At 32.2% G+C, this 19,991-nt stretch overlaps 1 protein-coding gene across 9 annotated transcripts in view; it reads right to left on the bottom strand.

Moving 5' to 3' along the window:
- Positions 1 to 211: 211 nt before the first annotated feature.
- The window catches only part of LOC125052500 (solute carrier family 12 member 4), a 178,655-nt gene continuing 158,875 nt past the window's right edge, over positions 212 to 19,991 (bottom strand). For 7 of the 9 annotated variants that reach the window (XM_047653392.1, XM_047653406.1, XM_047653400.1 and 4 more), the window contains 20 exons: positions 13,134 to 13,198; positions 9,564 to 9,824; positions 9,306 to 9,491; positions 8,656 to 8,891; positions 8,423 to 8,576; positions 8,028 to 8,214; positions 7,792 to 7,948; positions 6,917 to 7,129; positions 6,540 to 6,719; positions 6,335 to 6,454; positions 5,916 to 6,109; positions 5,146 to 5,314; positions 4,501 to 4,690; positions 4,164 to 4,379; positions 3,868 to 3,975; positions 3,665 to 3,718; positions 2,978 to 3,121; positions 1,971 to 2,140; positions 1,438 to 1,577; positions 212 to 874 (listed from right to left, as the gene is read on the bottom strand). In XM_047653392.1, the coding sequence (XP_047509348.1) occupies positions 783 to 874; positions 1,438 to 1,577; positions 1,971 to 2,140; positions 2,978 to 3,121; positions 3,665 to 3,718; positions 3,868 to 3,975; positions 4,164 to 4,379; positions 4,501 to 4,690; positions 5,146 to 5,314; positions 5,916 to 6,109; positions 6,335 to 6,454; positions 6,540 to 6,719; positions 6,917 to 7,129; positions 7,792 to 7,948; positions 8,028 to 8,214; positions 8,423 to 8,576; positions 8,656 to 8,891; positions 9,306 to 9,491; positions 9,564 to 9,824; positions 13,134 to 13,198 (3,236 nt within the window). In that variant the 3' untranslated portion in view covers positions 212 to 782. The remainder of the gene's footprint in view (positions 875 to 1,437; positions 1,578 to 1,970; positions 2,141 to 2,977; positions 3,122 to 3,664; positions 3,719 to 3,867; positions 3,976 to 4,163; positions 4,380 to 4,500; positions 4,691 to 5,145; positions 5,315 to 5,915; positions 6,110 to 6,334; positions 6,455 to 6,539; positions 6,720 to 6,916; positions 7,130 to 7,791; positions 7,949 to 8,027; positions 8,215 to 8,422; positions 8,577 to 8,655; positions 8,892 to 9,305; positions 9,492 to 9,563; positions 9,825 to 13,133; positions 13,199 to 19,991) is intronic. The other 2 variants (XM_047653448.1, XM_047653440.1) reach the window with 2 other exon arrangements.

Below are 19,991 nucleotides of genomic sequence, written 5' to 3'. Positions count from 1 at the left end.
GGCTAAGGTTTGATTTTACAATAAAAATGTATTATCATTTAAGTAGTCACTTTAGCTGTTGAAGAAAAGCCAGTTAATTTATCTGTTCCAAAATATTATATGTTAGTTTCTTATTAATGTACCTAGTTCGTGAATATTGGAACCAGCCTTAAAATGACTAGATTGATTAGTCCAATCTTTTTCTTGTTTTCACTGGATAAATAAAATGTTATTCTCAGTCCAAACGTTATTTTAAAGTTGAGCAGACGTCTTAAGAACAGAATTAGTATTTACATTAAATACAGAATTCATAAGATTGTAAATTCTAAATCTATAAATAGCTATTCTTAAAATCGATAGAAAAAATAAAGTCGAAGGATAGTATAACAATCGTAAAATTAAAAACGATATGGCATATCTGTAACAAATGTATCGCTACTCGCTAGACTATAACAAAACCAACTTAGAACTAGATCTAAGTAAGGCTCCTCGTTAGAATAAGTAATTCAATTTAATATAATTTACTTAAATTTCCTACACTCAGACAGAAAATACACAACACTCAATAAACTTAATAACAAATCCATGTAACAAAACTTACACGTTCAATTGCGGTATATTTTAAATGAAATGAGAATCAAATAAATTCTGCAAAATGCTGATTTTACAATTTTTTGTAAAGTTAAATAATTCAATCATTAAGGAATATAATACGTTATTTTGAAGTCATTTCGTGAAGTATCTAAAAACGCACGAAATGTGTCATATTGCCTTTTCGAAATACATATCAGAAGGCAACATATTCACGAGTATATGGTGATCACCTCCCGACCGCCGCCACGTACCATTAAAACCTTTTCTAATCCCTCAGTTAACACTTCTAGGAACTCCATATCTGTAAATTATAAAAAAAATAGTATTTAATACATTTAACATACAACCGTTTTTATCAGGACAGTGTAGTAGATATATATGGATAGAGATAGATATGTTATGGAATGTTAAAATCTCCAATAGTCTTAAATAAATGTTGGACAATTATAGCTTATATTGAGAGCGTGCGACTCGAATCCCTAAGTCGTAAGTTCGATTTCCGGCTGTGTACCAATGGACTTTCTTTCTATGAGCGCACTTAACATTCGCTCAAACGGTGAAGGAAAACATCGTGATGAAACCGACATGTCTTAGACCCAAAAAGTCAACGGCGTGTGTCAGGCACATTAGGCTGATCACCTACTTGCCTACACCTACACCTAATTGGAAAATGATCATCAAACAGATTCAGAAATTTGAGGGCCAGACCTACAGAGGTTGTAGCGCCACTGATTTATTTATTTTAAAGCTTATATTGCAGGGATGACAGATAAAACCTCTTTTTTTCTGTAGGCTATTATGTACATTTATTTGAGCTATTTATTGTAGGTAACAGAAGTTATGGAATAAATTAAAATGACTTACAGTTTGATTCCCTTTCAAGTTTGGTGTCACGAGGAGGACCAGGCAGGTTAAGTATGACTAATTGTGCGTCATGGGATCGAGACACGATAACTTCGTTTAATTTTACCGCTGTGTGCATGCGTCGAACTGTACCCTCATCACTGAAATTTTTAACGAATTGTTATATTTTATTCATATTCATGCGTTTTTGAGGCACCTTTATAAACTACTGTTAGTAAAAGTACGCCCCTTAGGAAAACAATTAGTATTATTATAGTATAAATTGATAAGTTTTGGTCAATGTCGTGCATTGTGCCAATATGATTCATATACAAAATTAATATTAAGAGTTTTGATTTATAGAATAAGAAATTAAATAATTGGAAATTATTTTATTTTAGAATGCACTTAGTCAAACTAATTTAGACCTAACCAAGAGTAGACCTATCCATTAGTCACTGACTGCACCGCTGGTGCGATACTGACTATGGCGAAAGATTTCCGTAATAAGTTGTAATGTTTTGATTAGCGGTAGTAAAAAGTACAAAACTTACGGTGTAATACTGGTCAAATTAGGTTTAGGGTTGAGCGCGTCACCATTAGCGTTGCCATCTTTCTTTTCAGCGTCCGGAGGTGGCGATGGAGCTCCCTCACACTGTGAGTTTTCAGCAGACGAGTCCCACATTGAATCAATTATGTGCAACAAACTACTTCGAAAGTCGTCCTATTGTTGGTCCATTTCAACAATTCATCGGTTTGATTCGTCGAGCGCCGCGGAGTTGCACATAATAGATTCAAGGCGAATGAAACACGGGATGTCATATATTATTTAAATTGCAAATCGATAGCTGTCTACGAACATCAAAACATTCATTCTACTATGTGAAATGAAACAAAGAAAAGTGAACTATAAAGTGAATGACCAAACATATGACCACCGTGTGTAAATTCGCTAGGACCCGCTATATTATGTTGATGATTAAAATAAAACTGATGAATAATAAACTGTGCAGGCTTGCAATAACAGTGGTAACGATGTGAATGCAAACAAGAACAAATTTATTAATACTCTCTGCATTTACAACATTAACATTAGTTTCTTACGAAATAGATAATAGTTTATATCATCTATTTTGTAAGGATAATAGTTATCTGAACGCTGTGAAGCGAATTATTATATATTTATTCAAATAAAAATGAAAGCCACATTAAAATACGCTTTGCAGCAGTGGCAAATTATTAAATTAAAATCTGCTTTGTACACACAGTATTAAGCATGCTGCATTGATTGATGATGATATTAAATAAAGTTAACAACTTAACAAGTGTCTTGATAACACAATTTTGATAAAGTTGGTCGTTTAAGCACTAAATTTTATACGCAAATCATTAGATTTTATACGTTTCACCCAATTTTTTCACCAATTGCCACTTTTTTAAATTATGGGTGGGTATATAATGTTGTGTGAAAAATGCTTTGTAAATTGAATTACAAAACCTTATAAAGCTATATTCTTATAAAGCGTATATTTCGGTAGTAACACGACAAAGCATTAATCACCTTGTCATCGTGTTCCTTTTCGTCACTGTCAGCTAAAGGAGGGGATGGTGCATCGTTCAGATTCGGTTCGCTGCCTGGATCTGCAAATCGTACTTTGCTTGCCGTCTTAATATCTGCGTGGTGATGGTCAACTATGGCTTGTACCTGCGTAAATATAATCCACGTAATTCCACATGTAAACAATTTAATTACTATCTAATACAAGCACATCTAATAGGAATATTACATACTGAATTTAACCATGCTATATAAAGATAAGACCAAAACCTGCATCTGAATAACTCGCGTAAATTTCGGAGACTCCAGTTAACATGTTTAATATTCTAAAATCTATAAAGTATGAATAGCAAAGTATATTTAACAAATATATATACATATTAACAGTGAAGAAAATACAATATATGTATACAAAAAGCTTAACATCAAAAGCAGTCTGTGCTTTGCTATATAAATAAATATAATTTTATAAACATGAAAATGCTAAATGAATGTTGGTTACGATTAATGTGCAATCACTCACAAGACGGATAGCGTCGTACGTTGATGATCTAACTATTATGTTACAAGCATTTGGAATATTTTTACACATCGAGTCTTAAGGTAAAATCGAAAATCGACAAAAATAGAAACTAAGATGGGTATTAATGATATTTAAAAAGAAGTGGACGTAAGGGTTGGGTATTTTACCAGAGGTAACTTTTCCTCAGCGGTTTGTTCACGATAGTCCACCAAATTTTGCATCTGTGTTAGCAGCGACAGAATAATTCATTATTATATTAATACAAACACATTCATACTTATATATAGCAAGTGTCAAGTGATATGGACAACATTACAGGTTAGCTTAGTGCTAGTGAGGATACAATTTTAACTATTTGAGTAATAATTACCATTCCCATAGTCTCCTTCTTGTTTAGTCTTAGTTCGCGCAGCATCTGGTTTCGTTGTTCCATCATTAATGTTCGTTCGTATGTGTAGGCGGAAATGTCGCTGTCAGTCTGCAATTTGTTTCTAACTTATTAAGTGCACTAAGTTATAGTTACAATCACAAATGGATATAGGACATCATTTGAGTTTTCGACTTCTAATACTATTCGAATGTTTTTAAAAGACGTGTCTCATGTATGTAGTAAGTAGTATAAAGTAAATTAAATCTAGTATTTCTAGCTCCAAGTTATCTGCTTACCATTTCCACAACTTCGACTTCAGCTTCTAATCGTAGTTGATACAGGAACATTTTAAGGTCTTTTTTCATTTGAATCGAGTTATCCTCCATTTGCGCTACAGTGAAAATACGCATTTTACAGTTTTTCCACGTACGGTGTTGTTTGAGTAAGAAAGGCAACAACATCAACATGCCGCCGTCGTGAACTATCCACCAGATATCGATGTTCCCAGATATCTACAAATATATGATACATTGGGTTAATTGTTTGGTTAACAAAGTTTTAATGTAAGCAACAATTCAGATTCATGTTAAAAAATGCTGCCAAATATATAGCTTATCTTAAAATCAAATTCACCTTTTCAGTTGAATCAGGAAAGAAGTTGATGCCTTTAGGTACAAGCATGGCCATTCTTGCAGATGTGACGGCTCGGACAGTGTGCAGGAAGACATGCCAAGTGCGATCATCTTCAGACTGTCGCCAGCCGTACGGCCAACCAACAATTACTGTATTGGGCTTCAAGCCTCCTAAACCAGTAGTTTGGACGCTGAAAGAAAAGGAATTATTTAAGATTTTATTTACGAGTATTTTTTTTTATGTAACTTATCCTATCCTCATCAATCGTGACTTGTATAATTCTTATGTTTCCTTTTACATCACTATTCGCTGTTCATGTATTTGTAAGATTAGCTTTTAAGTTTTTAGTTTGTTATTAATTTTTTTTTTATTACTTTAGATTAAGGATTCTGCACTTCTCGCACGTATCATGTTTCTTTTTTTTTTAGTTTTTCTCTTAACTAGGGTTGCCTGGAAGAGATCGCTTATTAGCGATAAGGCTGCCCGTTACATCCTTTATAATTTTTATGTATTGTGTTTCTTTTATTTGCAACGAAGTGTAAATAAATAAATAAAATATATGCAAGGGAACAGCTATCAGCTAAGTTTAAACTCTTTTGTATATCATAATACCAGTAGCTGTATTATTTTATTGAGTGTACTTACAAATGACTTAGTCCGTCAGCAATGCTATTAGCTACGAGCACATCGGTGAAACCTTTAACTTTCTCTTCTTCCATGCATTTACGCAGATTCTGCTTAGCCGTCGAAGCCTCTCCAGCTCGTCGGTTGAAGTCACCACCAAGGACCGATACGCATACTGTTAAACCTTTGCCTGAAACAAATTAAAAATGTGTTTTTATTATTATTAAATATTTTTATTTAAATAATTCAATTTATTATTATTAAAAAAAAATCACTTTATTTGACGAAAAAACAATTACATTTTGTACTTACATTCTAAGGTAAAACGCTCATATTAGTCATGTTAGCGCGTAAAGAATTTGCGATTTACATACTCATTTGCATACAAGTATCGAATATGGATATCAATTAGTACATTAAAATTAAATATAAACATAAACTAATAATAATAAAATAATATACATTGAAATAAATAACTAAACTTAACATAAACTAAAATATATCATTAAATATAATTTCTAAGGTTATAAACATACAATATGCAACGAATCGTTGTGTTCTCACTATTAATTTTGGTTAACCTCGTACATAAAATAATGATATGTGCACTAGCGTTTAAACTAGGCCTAGCCTGTATCTTAAACACTAGTGTCTTTAACAAATTGGTTAAGTTGTTTGTCATTAGATGTTTATTCGGGTTATACTTATTTTTATTGATTATAAAACTAAATGAGGGTAGAATCTAAGTCAAAGTTCAGTTTTAACTTTATTTTTGTATTCATATTGCTTACCAGCTTTCAATTGACTCGCGAATGCAAGCATCTTTCGGTATTTCGGGTTAAGATCCTCATTCAGTTTAGCAAGAACCAGTACTTGTGGACGCCAATTTTTCGTGTGTGGAGGCCCTTCCTCAAGACGTAGTAAAGAATACCGAGCAGCGGATAGTGCGAGTCCCCGAAGACCATCGCCCCATTCTTTCTCAGCACTAAAAGGAAGAAAAAAATGATTCAAATTAATTCAGATGTTTAAAACTTATTTATTATTTTATTGTACATTGCAAATTGAATACACTTTTAATTATGCGATTTCATATTGTCTCGTGACTATAGAATGTGTAAGTAATGCGAAAGTATCGAATAAGAAGTAGAGTCATCTTAAACTGTAATAAAATTTAAGTAGCCTACAGCTTTTCAATAATTTTAACACTTACCCTCGATATTCAATATATTTGTATACTACTCCCGCTAATCCCATAGCAATGAGTGCGTAGAACCATGAAGTCATAAACATAATTGAAATGCATAAAATCAAACCAGCAATTGATAGTGACCTAAAAATAAATACAATTTGTGTATAAAATATTTTATTTTTCACGAATGCTTTATTTAATATCTATTAATTATAAATTCAATTACCAATGATAGTATTTGAATCTGGGTCGCCAGTTTGCAGTTTTCATTAATGTCTGGAGAGCACATGCCAGATTTACGAATCCGTAGCACATCAAGAAAAACATAGATAGTAAAGGTGCCAAAATATCCACGTCTCCAAGCAGTATACCAAATTCACATAGAAGCATCGTTAGAAGAAGAGCTCTGAAAAAATATAGGTGTGAGTGGTATAGATTTTTTATTTGTGTGGATGTGTGTGTGGTATAGATTTTTTATTTGCTCCGGCCTTTTCCTGTCCCAATTTTATTAATAAATAATGATATGTTACATAATAAAATAATTTCAAAGATTCGGCTACTTTCTTTTTATGTTTAAAATGCTTTTAAGTTTAACATAAGTACCGTGTGGGTTCGCCTCGACTCGATGATACAGCAAAAGGTGCTAGGAATGGTATAATTTCATCTTTGGCAATGGCTTGGAGTAACCGGGGAGCTCCAGTGAGAGATTGTAGACCAGCTCCAAGCGTTGAGAGGAAGGATCCAATTAGTATCACCCACTGATTGGGCCAGGCCATGTTAGCTACAACCAGTTTACCACCAATAGACTGGCCAAATCTAAAAAAAATATTTTATTGTAAAACAAACTGATTGATAGTTATGAAATCTAGAAGGCTTGTTCTTAATAATGTTACATTTGTAGAATATAGGTATTAGTTTTTTTTGTTATAACTAAAATATTAATAAAAATAAATTATGGTAGACAATCTCAATAAGCAACTTGTGCTGGAAGAAGTTTTTAAGGGATATGCGAAGTTTGGTAATTCAAAAAGTGATGGTACAACAATAACATTAACTAACATAGACAAGTGGCTGAAAGAAGCGGGGATTATTGATGGAAAAAAAGTGTCTACTACAGATACAGCCATAATATTTCAAAGATTTAAATCAAAAACAATAAATTTTAAGCAATTCATGACCTTCATCGATAGCCTTTGCAAAGAATCTAAATTGAAGAATCACGAGGAGATAATTTCTAAATTATCTACAAGTGCAATTCCTGGAACATCTAATGCTACGAAAACTGATGCTTCAAATATAGTTTCCCGATTAACGGATGTTTCTAAATACACCGGAAGTCATAAGGAAAGATTCGATAAGCAAGGCAAAGGAAAAGGGAAATCTGGAAGAGAGGACGCAAGTGCTAATACTGGTTACGTGCAAGGATATAAACATAAAGACACCTATAATAAACAGAAAAAATGACTGTATATTCTTACTTGTCACGAAGTAATAAATTGTCCACGGTTCCAGCAAATAACAAGACGGACGATAAATATACCAGTGATGTTGTCAAAATAGCGCATATTGTTCCTATTGGTATACTTTTTTGAGCATCTGCTAAATCTCCGGAACGATTTGAACCAGCCATTATTCCTGTAAAAATAAATGTGTAACAACTCAGCTTAAAGTAGTTAATAATAGCCATATAATAATTTTAATTTATTTTATTTACCAGTGACAGAAGGAAAGAATATTCCGATTAGTATAGGGAAAGTAGTCGTAATATCTGCAAATACTTGATTAAATGTTGGACGCTCCATTTGTTCAATGTCTTCGGGATCTTTTCCGTAAGCTATGTATTGTCCAAGTGAGAGAAACGAATCATATAAATTATCGAAAAAGACTCCGCTTGCCAGACCCTATGGAACACATACAATATAAACCCGTTAATATTATTTTCATTGTTTAGTGTATATGACGAATGCTATATGAGTGGAAAAGGAAGGCAGACGGCAGGATCGTAACAAGCAAGGATTATGGTTCATTTGGTCTATACTATATATTTGGTTGAATACTCTTTCGGGATAAAAAGCGGGATTTGCAAATATATTGTGTATTTTTTCTTACCTTAATGCCCTGAACAATACTGACTTCATGGATTTGGTAGTAAGGATCGCAAGTATTATTAGGACAGAATATTTGCTCTAATTCACCGCCAGGACTTTTAGTACAGTTGCTGATATGTATGTCCTTCAATAATCGTTTACCTAGTACGCACATTCTGAAAAATATATTAAAAAAAAAAAATGTAGTAATAATATTAGGAGTTTTAATAATAGTTAAAAGGTAATATAACTCACTGCAGCTTGTCGTTCCCGTTAAAGTTAACAAAAATTCCGGCGTAAACGGCTGATATTGACAGGATTACGCAAGCGAGGGCTATCGTAGCAAATTTATTCACAAACTTTACTCCCACAAAGACAATCAATCCCATAATCAAAAGTAGTCCCGTTCCATACACTCGAAAGTTATTAAACATTGCTTGAGGGTCTTTAGTAAAATCTCCAAATATCGACAGCCACGGTGCCATGTATGTCTAGAAGAAAAAGGTTCGATAAAGAAGTCTCCGTTTCAGTATAGGTAGTACTTTATTAAAAATTAAATTAATAGGTTTATAGTTTACCACCTTCATGCAACATTAGTTAATTGTGTCATAACTTAATGCGGATGCGAATAAGGGCTTCATTGGCCGTGAAGTCTAGTTAATTAATCAATAGATTATTCACATGCGTCTATTGTAGTTTTACTGCAAAGCCTCGCGACGATATTTTAATTGTGAGAGAATCAAACACTGTCAAAATCAGGAAGCCGTAGTTTATATTGTACATTAATTTGTTTCTGATAAGTCTTGCCTACCATTAGCCATACGAAATTTTTGTTAGAAAAAATGAATAAAACTAAAATTAGAGGTTGCAAAAATACGGAGTATTTTTTAATCTTATATGCGTACCAATACAATTTCAACAGCACCAACGATATACATGGATGCAGCAAGTGTTGTCCCAATATAGAACAGCATACCAACTGCACCTCCACATTCCGGGCCCAAAGATCGTCCGATCATAAAGTAGGAACCACCCGCAGGTACAACACCGTTCGTTGCAATTGCAGACATCGATATAGCCGTTAACATAGTCTACAAAAATCGTATCATTACTTTTGAGTTCTCGAAAACTTCAACTCAAAAGATTATTATAGAATTACTTACCGCGCAGCAGCAAATGAGAACAATTAGAAAGCCTTGAGCAGCTCCAGCTGTGCCAACAACCCAGGTAAGACGGATGAATAGGATAACGCCGAAGATATTCTGAATACAAGGTAGGTAGACACCGATGAGAGTGCCCATCCGCGCTGGGGGAGCTGGTTTTGGTGCATCGGCATCAGCTGCGGATGCCGTGGGTATAGTGTTGGAGTAGTCCGCAAGAGAACTGAGAAAGGTAGCTGCGCGTGGTCTGTCCTCGATCTCATCCTATAAAAAAATGAATATTTTTGTTATTGTTGCAAAGATAAAAAAGAGCATATAATCTTAGTTTATAGCACAATAAATGGAAGAATTTACTATAAACAGGTATAACACGATTCGATTGTACTAAAATTCACATAAAATTACACAAACAAATCTTATACAAAATTCATTAATTTCAATAAAACTTGTTTAATGAATATAAACGTTTCAAGCGCTTATCAGCAATTGTGGTCAGCCTGAGATTGCCACAAGTTGACATAAAGCCATTTAATATTATGCTTAAATGAGTGCATGTGGCATATTAACGTGAATTTGGTATATGTAAAATTCCGCGTCCATCACTTACTTATCTTCTTGTTGTTTAAAAGAAATTTAAACAACACTTAAAAAGAAAAGTAAAAAAAGAACTTGAATTGTTTAACATCAATGACATAAAACATTGTTGTTTGTAATAGGTACTTATTTTATTATTTCTGTTAAGAATAATTTTTGATAAAAACCAATCTTCACGTTAAATTTGATTTTATCTTTATTTTGTTCTATCAATTGGGTACACAAAATAAACACATGATTTTATTATTAATAACGCCCTCAATATTATATTATGGCGTGGATATTTTATGCGTACTGTAAACTTTTTGTATTTGTACTGAAAGGAAAAATATATATATTATTATCAGCCTGTCTTTTCGCATTATTCCTGTATTATTGTACCCTTTACAATTGACAATTGTATGCCTTTTTTGGTAATCGAATAGGATAAATCGAGGAATGTACTCAAATTTATCCTTAAAAGAAATTGTCTAACAAGGGACACCGAACCGTTCTTTGTACATAGTTTACGATCGGTTAAATAACATAAATAAATGTCATGTTAAAAACAATTTAGTTTTTATCTTACATCATATTAGAAACAGCTTTCTTTCTAAATATTTAACATAATTAATGAATGTATTTATTATTAATCAAATCGAACAAAAGAAATAACCAATAAAAATTAAGTACATAATTAAAAAAATCTATATTTTAATCAAAATTTTAGTGAGAAGAATAAAAAGAAGAAGTTTCAAAGAAATGCCAATTAGTGATTTATACTCCCGATATCAAAAGGTTGAAAGGTTTACGAGGAAAGATTTAGTTTCCATTTTCCGGTGTAATAGCGGACTTTTCGAGTTGGGTCTTCATTCGGGTCGTGTCGAGTGTTGTTATTTTATACACATGCTATTCACACTTCCGGCAAATATACCATTTTATAAGTTGACAAAACTAGCAGTATTCAATTTATTATTATTATTTTTTTATTACAGTCATTCGTATTTTCATTGTTATTATGACTCAGAAAAACAAGATTTTTATTACCACTGATATAAAGGATTTACCATAAAAGTTAGCAGTTTATCTCTTTAGTTAAATTTTGGTTTTAAAAAATTTTATCTCGAAAATTACTTTTTATAGATGATAACTTTAACAATCTAACGCCGTACTCAGTAACAGTAGCAGTCATCATTAAATTGCCTTTTATAATTGATTAAGGATAGTATTACGAACGAACTGTTATACCCTTAATCCGTATTATAGCTATAACAGAACGAATATAATGTAGTTATAACAGAACGAATGAAAATAAAAGCCTATAATTTAAAAACTAAATTTTAATAGAAAAGTGGAAGACATTAATTAGCTTTGGATTTAAACCTATTAAAATTGAATAACTATTTGGTTTTATTAATGGTTAACCTCTCTGAGTACCGTTACAAGATCCATAACATTGTAGCACAAACACTTTTTTTGATAATTTTGGAAATAAATAAGTACCTATTTTATAGAGCAGTAATTTTAACATAACAAAGAACACTCGTTGACGTACAATTAGGCTTAGTTCATGTCACCTAACGAGCGACTCAAATAGAGCTCATTAAATGGCATTCGAACTCTCAGCCAATTTGTTGCAAGATTAAATCGTTCCTCACTGTAAAAATTAAGTAATAAGTAGACAATTATACAGCTTAGTGTATTGATATCATTAGTTTTTGAAAACTTTAAGCGGGATTCAATTTCTTATTCAATAATGTTAATCATACACGTTGACACTAAGTCTGAATGAACGATCGAATACACGAGGTATTGAACTCTTCAATAGGAATTTGATACACAAAAGTTTCTGAAAAAGCAATGAAATATTAAAACCGAAAACTAAACAAAAAAAAGCTGGGAATATCTACAATAAACAAAAACCTTTGAACGCTTTGAATAAAAAACGCAGAATCTTTGAAATTCATAAAACAGCAAAATGTCCGTCTGAGGTGCGCATAATTTAATCAAGACGTCGCGTATTCAAGAAGGCTTGACCTCAAACGTCGTTCCTTATTGACAAAGCTCTCGTCTGGCCTTCCGCCGACGAGCGGCCTCCAATGTAGGGTGCTTTGACAATCTATTTAGGCCGATCGCTCAGCAGCCCGTACAAACAACCGGCCAGGTAAACGAGTGGCTTTAATTAAACTTCCAAACTGATACCACTCTTAATTACGTTCGCCCGTAATCCAATAATGTACACTGAATTGAGCATTTTTATATTCATTAAAACGCCAACGTTTTCATTTTCTTCACGCTTCGTAGACTGAACATTTTCTTGGACAATAAAATAATGGACCGTAAAGTGACCTTAGCGTTTATCTAAGATGGAATTAAAAGGGGAAAATAACGCAGTTTTAGTACATGAATTCTTGCAATAAGTTGTGCTGTTAAAAAGATTGATTAAACTTAACACTCAATTGAACTAAAAATAGACCCCGGTGCAATACATCATTTTGACATCTTTGTAAAATTGAAGAGCTACGTCGCGCGTCAGTAGCAGCTACTTGAGCTACGAGTGCTATGAGAGCTATGGAACGTAGCAGGCACGTAATCCTAAATGGATTTTCAATAAAGCGCTCGATTTATTTCGATTTCGTCTAGTACGTAATCCCCTCAAATTGGCTGTCGCAAACGTTATTTGGATGTCGTCAGATTGAACTTGATGATAACGTGAACATTTTTAAATCTACATTCGAAAGTATAGACTTTTTGAATAATTACATTAAATTTAACAGTCTCATCGCAGTTTAAATCTATACACTGTTTTACCAAGTTAACGTATATATAGCAATTAAAATGTAGGCCCGGGTTAGATGATAGAATAAGGTTGATCTCACTGTCTTTAAAGAAAGATAACGAAGAAAATTCGTTGTGTTATTAAAGCAAAATAACCGCTAAACTTGTGAAGGTTCAGTTTTTTGTATGTTGTATGTAAGGATTTATTCTAATTTTACTTACCTGGTAAAGGTACAGATTTGTGTCGCAACATTTATCTTTTTCTTTTGCCAGGTCATCGGTATCTCCTGAAACAATTACAAAAGTTGAATTAGTTTACATATTATCAATGTATGTTAGCCCTCTACTAGGCGGGGCAGATTTCAGTGTTTCGCTACTAATTAAAGGAGTGAAGCAATGAAACTTAAAATTGGAATATATTGTTTCGCCCGACATCGAATGCCATATACGCCTTATGTACGCACGGAAGGTTTTGTAGTTAAATATTATAATATACTTAACTTTTTACAATGTATAAAAGAATATCGTTCATTAGTTAACACAATCTTATTAAAATATATAACACGTTATGTATACGTAACATTTTTCAGCGTTTCAGATTATCCAATGGGAAAAGTTATAGGGGTAACTTTTCCCATAGGATATGAGTAACTATAACACGGTCACCAGTAATTTTTTATAATATTTTTTTTGTACAGAAAGAATCATATAGAGGTATAAATACAACCCCTCAATAGATAAAATCAATCTGTGGAAAGATTTTCTAGTTGATAAATTGAAGCTGAGAAGCATGACCATCTTGATCGATTCGAGATGGAGTTAAAACTAGTTGGGAGTTGTAAAGTTTTCCCCCCAGGGGTGGTGAGGCTTTAGCAGGCCACTATTACTTACACAACACAAGTAGGTCGTATTTATGACAAAACTTTAAGCCATTTCGAACTCAGCTTAGTTTCGAATTGCCATGCATTTCTTTCGCAGGCAATCCCGAGATTGAACCAATTATGAGAGCTAATTACAGATTCAAGCATTTAAACAGAAAGCATTTAAGCAAAAACATATTTCTCTTATTTTAATGAAAATAAGTCCAGACCTATCGATGTTAAAGATAAACATTAAAACACATACAAATACCATCTAGTAACTAATAATCATAAGTATATAAATAGCTCTGAGTTGAGTTTAATTCTTATAATTATGGATGTCAAATATCTGCTATATTTGGTGACATGTATAAAATATATATTCATTGCGATGTTGGATGAAAAGCAATTAATCACGATCAATCTTAGGATTACAAGCAATCTGGAGAAATGTTATTCACATAAGCGTAAGATTCAGCGTAAGAGGCCTTCATTATTTGGAGCTATTTTAAGCTCAACTTTTATAATGAAGTAACGAGTATATAAAGTTATACTAATATAATACGATCATGTATCCACTAATTCTGTGAGTAGAAATAAAAAATCTAACTTATAAAGCGTTGAATTTAAAGAGATAACCTTTCAACAAAAGAAATATTTCTTAAATATTATTTTCTAGTCCTAAACGCTCAGTTAATTGGATTTATGCGTTGGTGAACTTAAGCTTTGTGGTTCTGCCGAGTCCTTATAGAATATTTAACAAATATTTTTCTCGTGCCAACGCCATACCTAATTAAAACTTTTAAATGAAAGCTTTGTTAGTATATTTTTGAAACATTCTATAATATGGTAAAAGTTGTTAGTAGGTTATTGTACATTACCTATGTACAATAACAATTATTTCTCATAAAATGTACAAAGTTTATGTTTAAAAAAAAAAGATTTACAGATAATAGGACAGTGAAATGCTATTAATTGCTTAAAAGATCATTCATTGGTCATTGTGGCATAGCAACATTGACCACTAAGAAAGTTCTTACATTTTTATACTTCATATAATTATATTTATTCAGGCCGCACGTAATAGACGCTGATAGCATGAGCAAACAAAATACTTACAACTACATATTTAAATTAATTAATAAGTGACAAAAAAAATTAACATCCACATCGAAAACGAAAAGCGAACGAATAAAAGTTGGCAGAACAATCAAGAGATTCGTTCGAATTTTTCAAACAATTCTGTATTGTGAAAATTGTAATGACTCGACCGAGAGGAAATTGCAAATACTGTTTTGAGGTGGTTTGGCATATTTGGTAATAAATTAGGAATTCCATTTATTTGCTCTTAAGTTAAAATTAGTTAAATCCTTCGCTTAGCTTAGGAAAACCGCTACGCAATCATAACTCTCACTAAATTATGATCCATTGTGAAAATCTCCTTATTTTAAATTAAAGTGGAAACTCATTGTATATCTCGGTACGATTATATTAATATGTTGAAAATATTATGATAATTCTACTCCGATGAGATTAACGAGTGGAAACGTGAACCCAACAATATTATTACCAACGTGTAAATATTCAGACTGAAAATATGAAAATATATTTCAATATTTCATACAACGTCAGAACAAAAAGGCTTTCAGTTGACTGATTAAATTTAATCCATCTCTAGAACACTGCCTCACACATTAAACATATTAAAATACATTTATTTTTTTCCTTAAATATAAAAATTTATTATTTCAATTCTTCATGTTAGTGGAATAAATTCTTAATAAATCATATTTTTCTATGAAGACTCCCCGCCTTTGTTGGTAATCCCTTTAAGACAAAGGGTCCGTATAATTCAGGTCGAATTCGATTACCAGTAAATAATAACTTTGTCCAGATAGTGGTCACGGTAGGATGAAGCGCTTACTTGACTGAGGTAGAACATTATACAATTAATTTAAATACAGAATATAAAAGTAATACTTAATAACCTTAAAATATATTATAATAACTAAAACATATTATTGAAAGGAGTCTGTTTAGGCATGGTTCCGAAGATACTGGCAGCGTTCCCCCTTTGAATAGCTAATTCTTTGCCCGAGGTAGCTGCCAGCTCTTCGGTGTCCTCCACTAGGTTATTTCGTTAAAAAGCCTTATATTTTTTTTATTATCAACGCAGTTTCTGGGTAATATGGGTGAATCACATATATGTCTTTTTTTTAAGATACCTCTATATCTAATATAGTAGTAATAATTTTCACCCTCTACGATCAACCCCTATTTATTATTATAAATGATATACATGGCAAAACGACGTACCAAAAAACGAAAATTTAAGTTTCCTAGTGCCTCGAAAGTCCTCCAAGGATTTAATATAAGTTAAAATACAGTTATGAACCAAATTAGTTTCATTACTTTGCGAAATGATCAAATAGGGAAAACTTCTCAAATATTCTCTCTCAACAGCCATTAGTACAGTGTAGATGGGAGGATATTCGTAATTGCATATACTGGTAGTAGAGACTGCGAACGAGAAATTTAAGTGAACTTTAGGTAGTAAATATTAAAACCAGTTCCTACATGTTTTAATAAATTTTCAATAGTAAGTTAAATTAAAACAAATAAAATATATAGAGCAAACGAAAAGTAATTCTGGACAAATTGTACGTTTAAAAGTCAAAATCATTTAGATAACACAATCTACACCTATGAACGTCAAAAAAGAAATACAATTAAATGTATTTCTTTACATTTACTGCCATTACTGCCTCTAATTTTACATTTACTGCTAGTTCTCAAATCAAGGGCGTAGAACGGACGAGAAGAACTGGCAATAAACTCTCCGCCACTCTTTTAAATCGCCAAGTTTTTTGTGTTACACAATGTTTGTAAGGAGGTGCAACCATTACACCATGTTCCACATGACATCTTAAGTAATTAATAGTTAGTTAATAATAATAAAAATTATTTGTTATAATTAGATTTTTTAAGGTAAAAGATAAAGTAAAAAGATTTACAGCTGTATGCACAGCCATCCATTAATATCAGCAAGGAAATGTTTATATTATAATATCATTGTGCCGCGTTACCTCGAAAGTTATATCCGATTTGTTAACGGCTGATCTAGAGAAGCATAGGGCAGTGAGCTTTTAGCCTCCGTATAAAACCTTTGTGAACTTATTAAATGGTTAAAACAACTGTTATTGTTCAGTGAATGCTCAGAGACGGTAAACTTTTGTAACTAGTCAAGTGATACTGCATATTAATAGTTTTATAAAATGCCTGCGTGCAGTGCATTTAGCAATAGCCTTTAAGGTATATTTTAAATGAAGATACAGATTTTGCTTTAAAGTTGCAACATTACTCGTAGAATTAAAATTATTTCTTATAATAACTTCTGTAATCAAAATTGGTACAAATCAACTTCCTATTTTAGTCAAAATAGCCTCAAATGTTTTAATAACATCTTACTCTAACTCATGAATGAATTTAATTAGTTAAAAACAGGTGTCTATAGTGAAAAAAATAATCATCTGCTGTTAGAAAACCCGTCCTTTTGAAGGTTAGAAAATTATCATTTATACGTCAGTAGCTAGTTTAACGTTCATTTTTCATTATGCCAAGTTTGTAAATACTGCCATGGTACACATTAGCCGAGCTACATATTTCGTTCACAGTAGTCAACATAAATTGTGAGTTATTGCGAGCTCGGAATGTTACGAGGAAAAACTTTCCTGTCACAAGTAGCAAGTAAATGAAGTGTACGTAATAAAAAAGGATGAAACGCTTTCACGAACGTAGTGCATGCTAAGCTCATTATTAAATCGTATCATATTTGCAAATTTGGTAAGCTCACAAGTACTGGCGCGCGAGTGAATTAAGCTGTGTTGGCGCTGAATATTAATATTGGCTTGTTCTACTAAAGTTAAAATAGTTGAGAAATTCGTCAACGAAAGCAACATTATAGATATCTTTTCTTTTTATAGACTATTTATGTTTGTTTTTGATTATTCTCAAATAATATTTAGTAATTGTTTTAAGTAAGATTTAAGAGGAACATAACATATTTTCCTTACATATATTTAATAATCAGTATTATTATCTGACGTTTAAATATAATTGTATATTGCATTGTATATACTGTGTAATTGTACTGGCATCGTAAACGAGTTCTAGGTACAATTATGCCGAATCTAAACGAATTTTGAGTTTGGAAAAGGTCAAACTCTGACATTTGCATACAATCAAACCATCCGTAATTGAGTTTTCTAGACTCGTTGAATACATGCTACGATTTATTTATTTATTTTCGTAAATGTCACAGTTTTAAATTAAAATTCCTCATCTGCAAAATTTTTCATTACAACTGATTTTATCCGCCATTTGTGTGATATTGACTAACATTGTATAAAATCAGCGGACGATTTCCAGCTGTAAAAATGCAGTTCGTATTTCCTCTTAACTTGTTAAGGAGTTAATTTGATTTAAAAAATAAATATTGGATACAATGTGGTCTGCAAACGAATAATGTAACATTACTGAACACGGCTCGCTGACAGGACGACAAAATCGTTACGTTTCGTCATCTTAACAAGTCAGGTCTTTGAGTTGTTAATACTACAATAAAAAGAAGTTTCTTGTTAAAACTACTGAACATTGGTACGTGTCGAAGCCAGGAGGCCACTAATTGGGTTGACTTTCAGCTTCGCTTTCCACTAGATTTGTCCATAAATCCGTTGCAGGGGAAATGTTTGGCGACATTCCAAAACGTACTCTATTTTCTTGCCCTATTTTTATACTGGACCGAAATTATAGAGCAACTTCATGGGTTTTAAAGAAAGGAGCACATATGCAGGCACATACGAGCAAAGCGCGGAAAGTGTTTTTATAAACTATAATATTAATATGATATCAACCTTACGCATTCATTACTTTAATTTAGCTTAGCGCTTAAGCAAACATTGTCGTAATATTCACTATTCATTTAATAAACAACAGCGATTGGCTAAGTAGAGAAAGTTACAATAAAATTTTCAAAGGGAAATATTTGGTGTCCAGTCGAGGTGATTTGGTGTTGAGGACGTCCGATATTTAATTCAACGGGATTGCTATCTCGCAAAGGGTTACATATCCTTTCAAATCAAATCGATTTATATTATGGCGTATACCCGAAATTGGAACAAAGGCATTTATGCCTTTCACATTTTAAGTATCTATTCCCACTCAGTTGTTGCTAATTATTTAAGTTTGAAGTAATAATTTTCTAACCGAACTTACAATTCGACGTTTTGTAAATAATCTAAAACTCTCGCCAAATCGTTTATTAGGTGATGGTTTATCGCACTATTATAATGATTTGGTTGGATGTTTTTAGACTCAAATACAATATTTCTAGTTCCAGCGATATATACAATAAACCTACAAAAAACTTGAAACATTTTAAAGTCTCACTTTATCCAAAATAGATCATTAATTAAACCTTGACACATGTGTGTAAGGAGTTAGTAGTAGGTACATGTATATACGATAAGTTGAGAATCTTGTAATAAAAAATAACTAATGTTACAATACAATTTTGTAATGATTTTATTAATAAATCTTTATGTATCTTAAAATCACATATTGAAGAATGTTGAACAAATATATATGCTATGTGAGCAATTTTTGTATAGACTAAAGCAAAGGTCGGGCGCATTCAATATTAAATGACTTCTTGAAACCTCAGACGGTACTTAAATATTCATATAAGACCTTAAGCCCCTGACTGGAGCTTACCTAACTGCCAGCTAATGGTTTCCTACATTAAAATGTAATAATGGTGTATAGGCCAGTCATTATAGACATTCGAAATCGAAAATTTGATAATAATTACAAAAGTTTTCAAACTTCGGTCAAGTGAATGGTACATTGGGACGACAATAAATCTCATTTTGCAACCTTGTCCGCAGTCCGGAACATTGTTAAAATTGCAATTAAATTAATTTTTGCTGTATGGTAAAAAATTCCAAAAGTTCTGCAAACTTGGGGAAGTTTTCGATATAATATTTCATATCACGTATAAAATTTGCAACCAACCTAAGTGTACGGAACATTTTTTGTTATTAAAAATTAATGTTTTTCTTTATTAAACTGAAGGAAAACGTTCCAAAAGTTCTGCAAATTTTACAGATATATCGAAAATAAAATAAATAACAAAAAATGTTCCGTACACTTAGGTTGGTTG

The sequence above is a fragment of the Pieris napi genome, chromosome 1 (genome assembly GCF_905475465.1).
Source record: "Pieris napi chromosome 1, ilPieNapi1.2, whole genome shotgun sequence".
Taxonomy (NCBI): Eukaryota; Metazoa; Arthropoda; class Insecta; order Lepidoptera; family Pieridae; genus Pieris; species Pieris napi.
The sequence above is the reverse complement of the archived record's forward strand: the minus strand, read 5'-3'. Positions and strand labels throughout refer to the sequence as shown.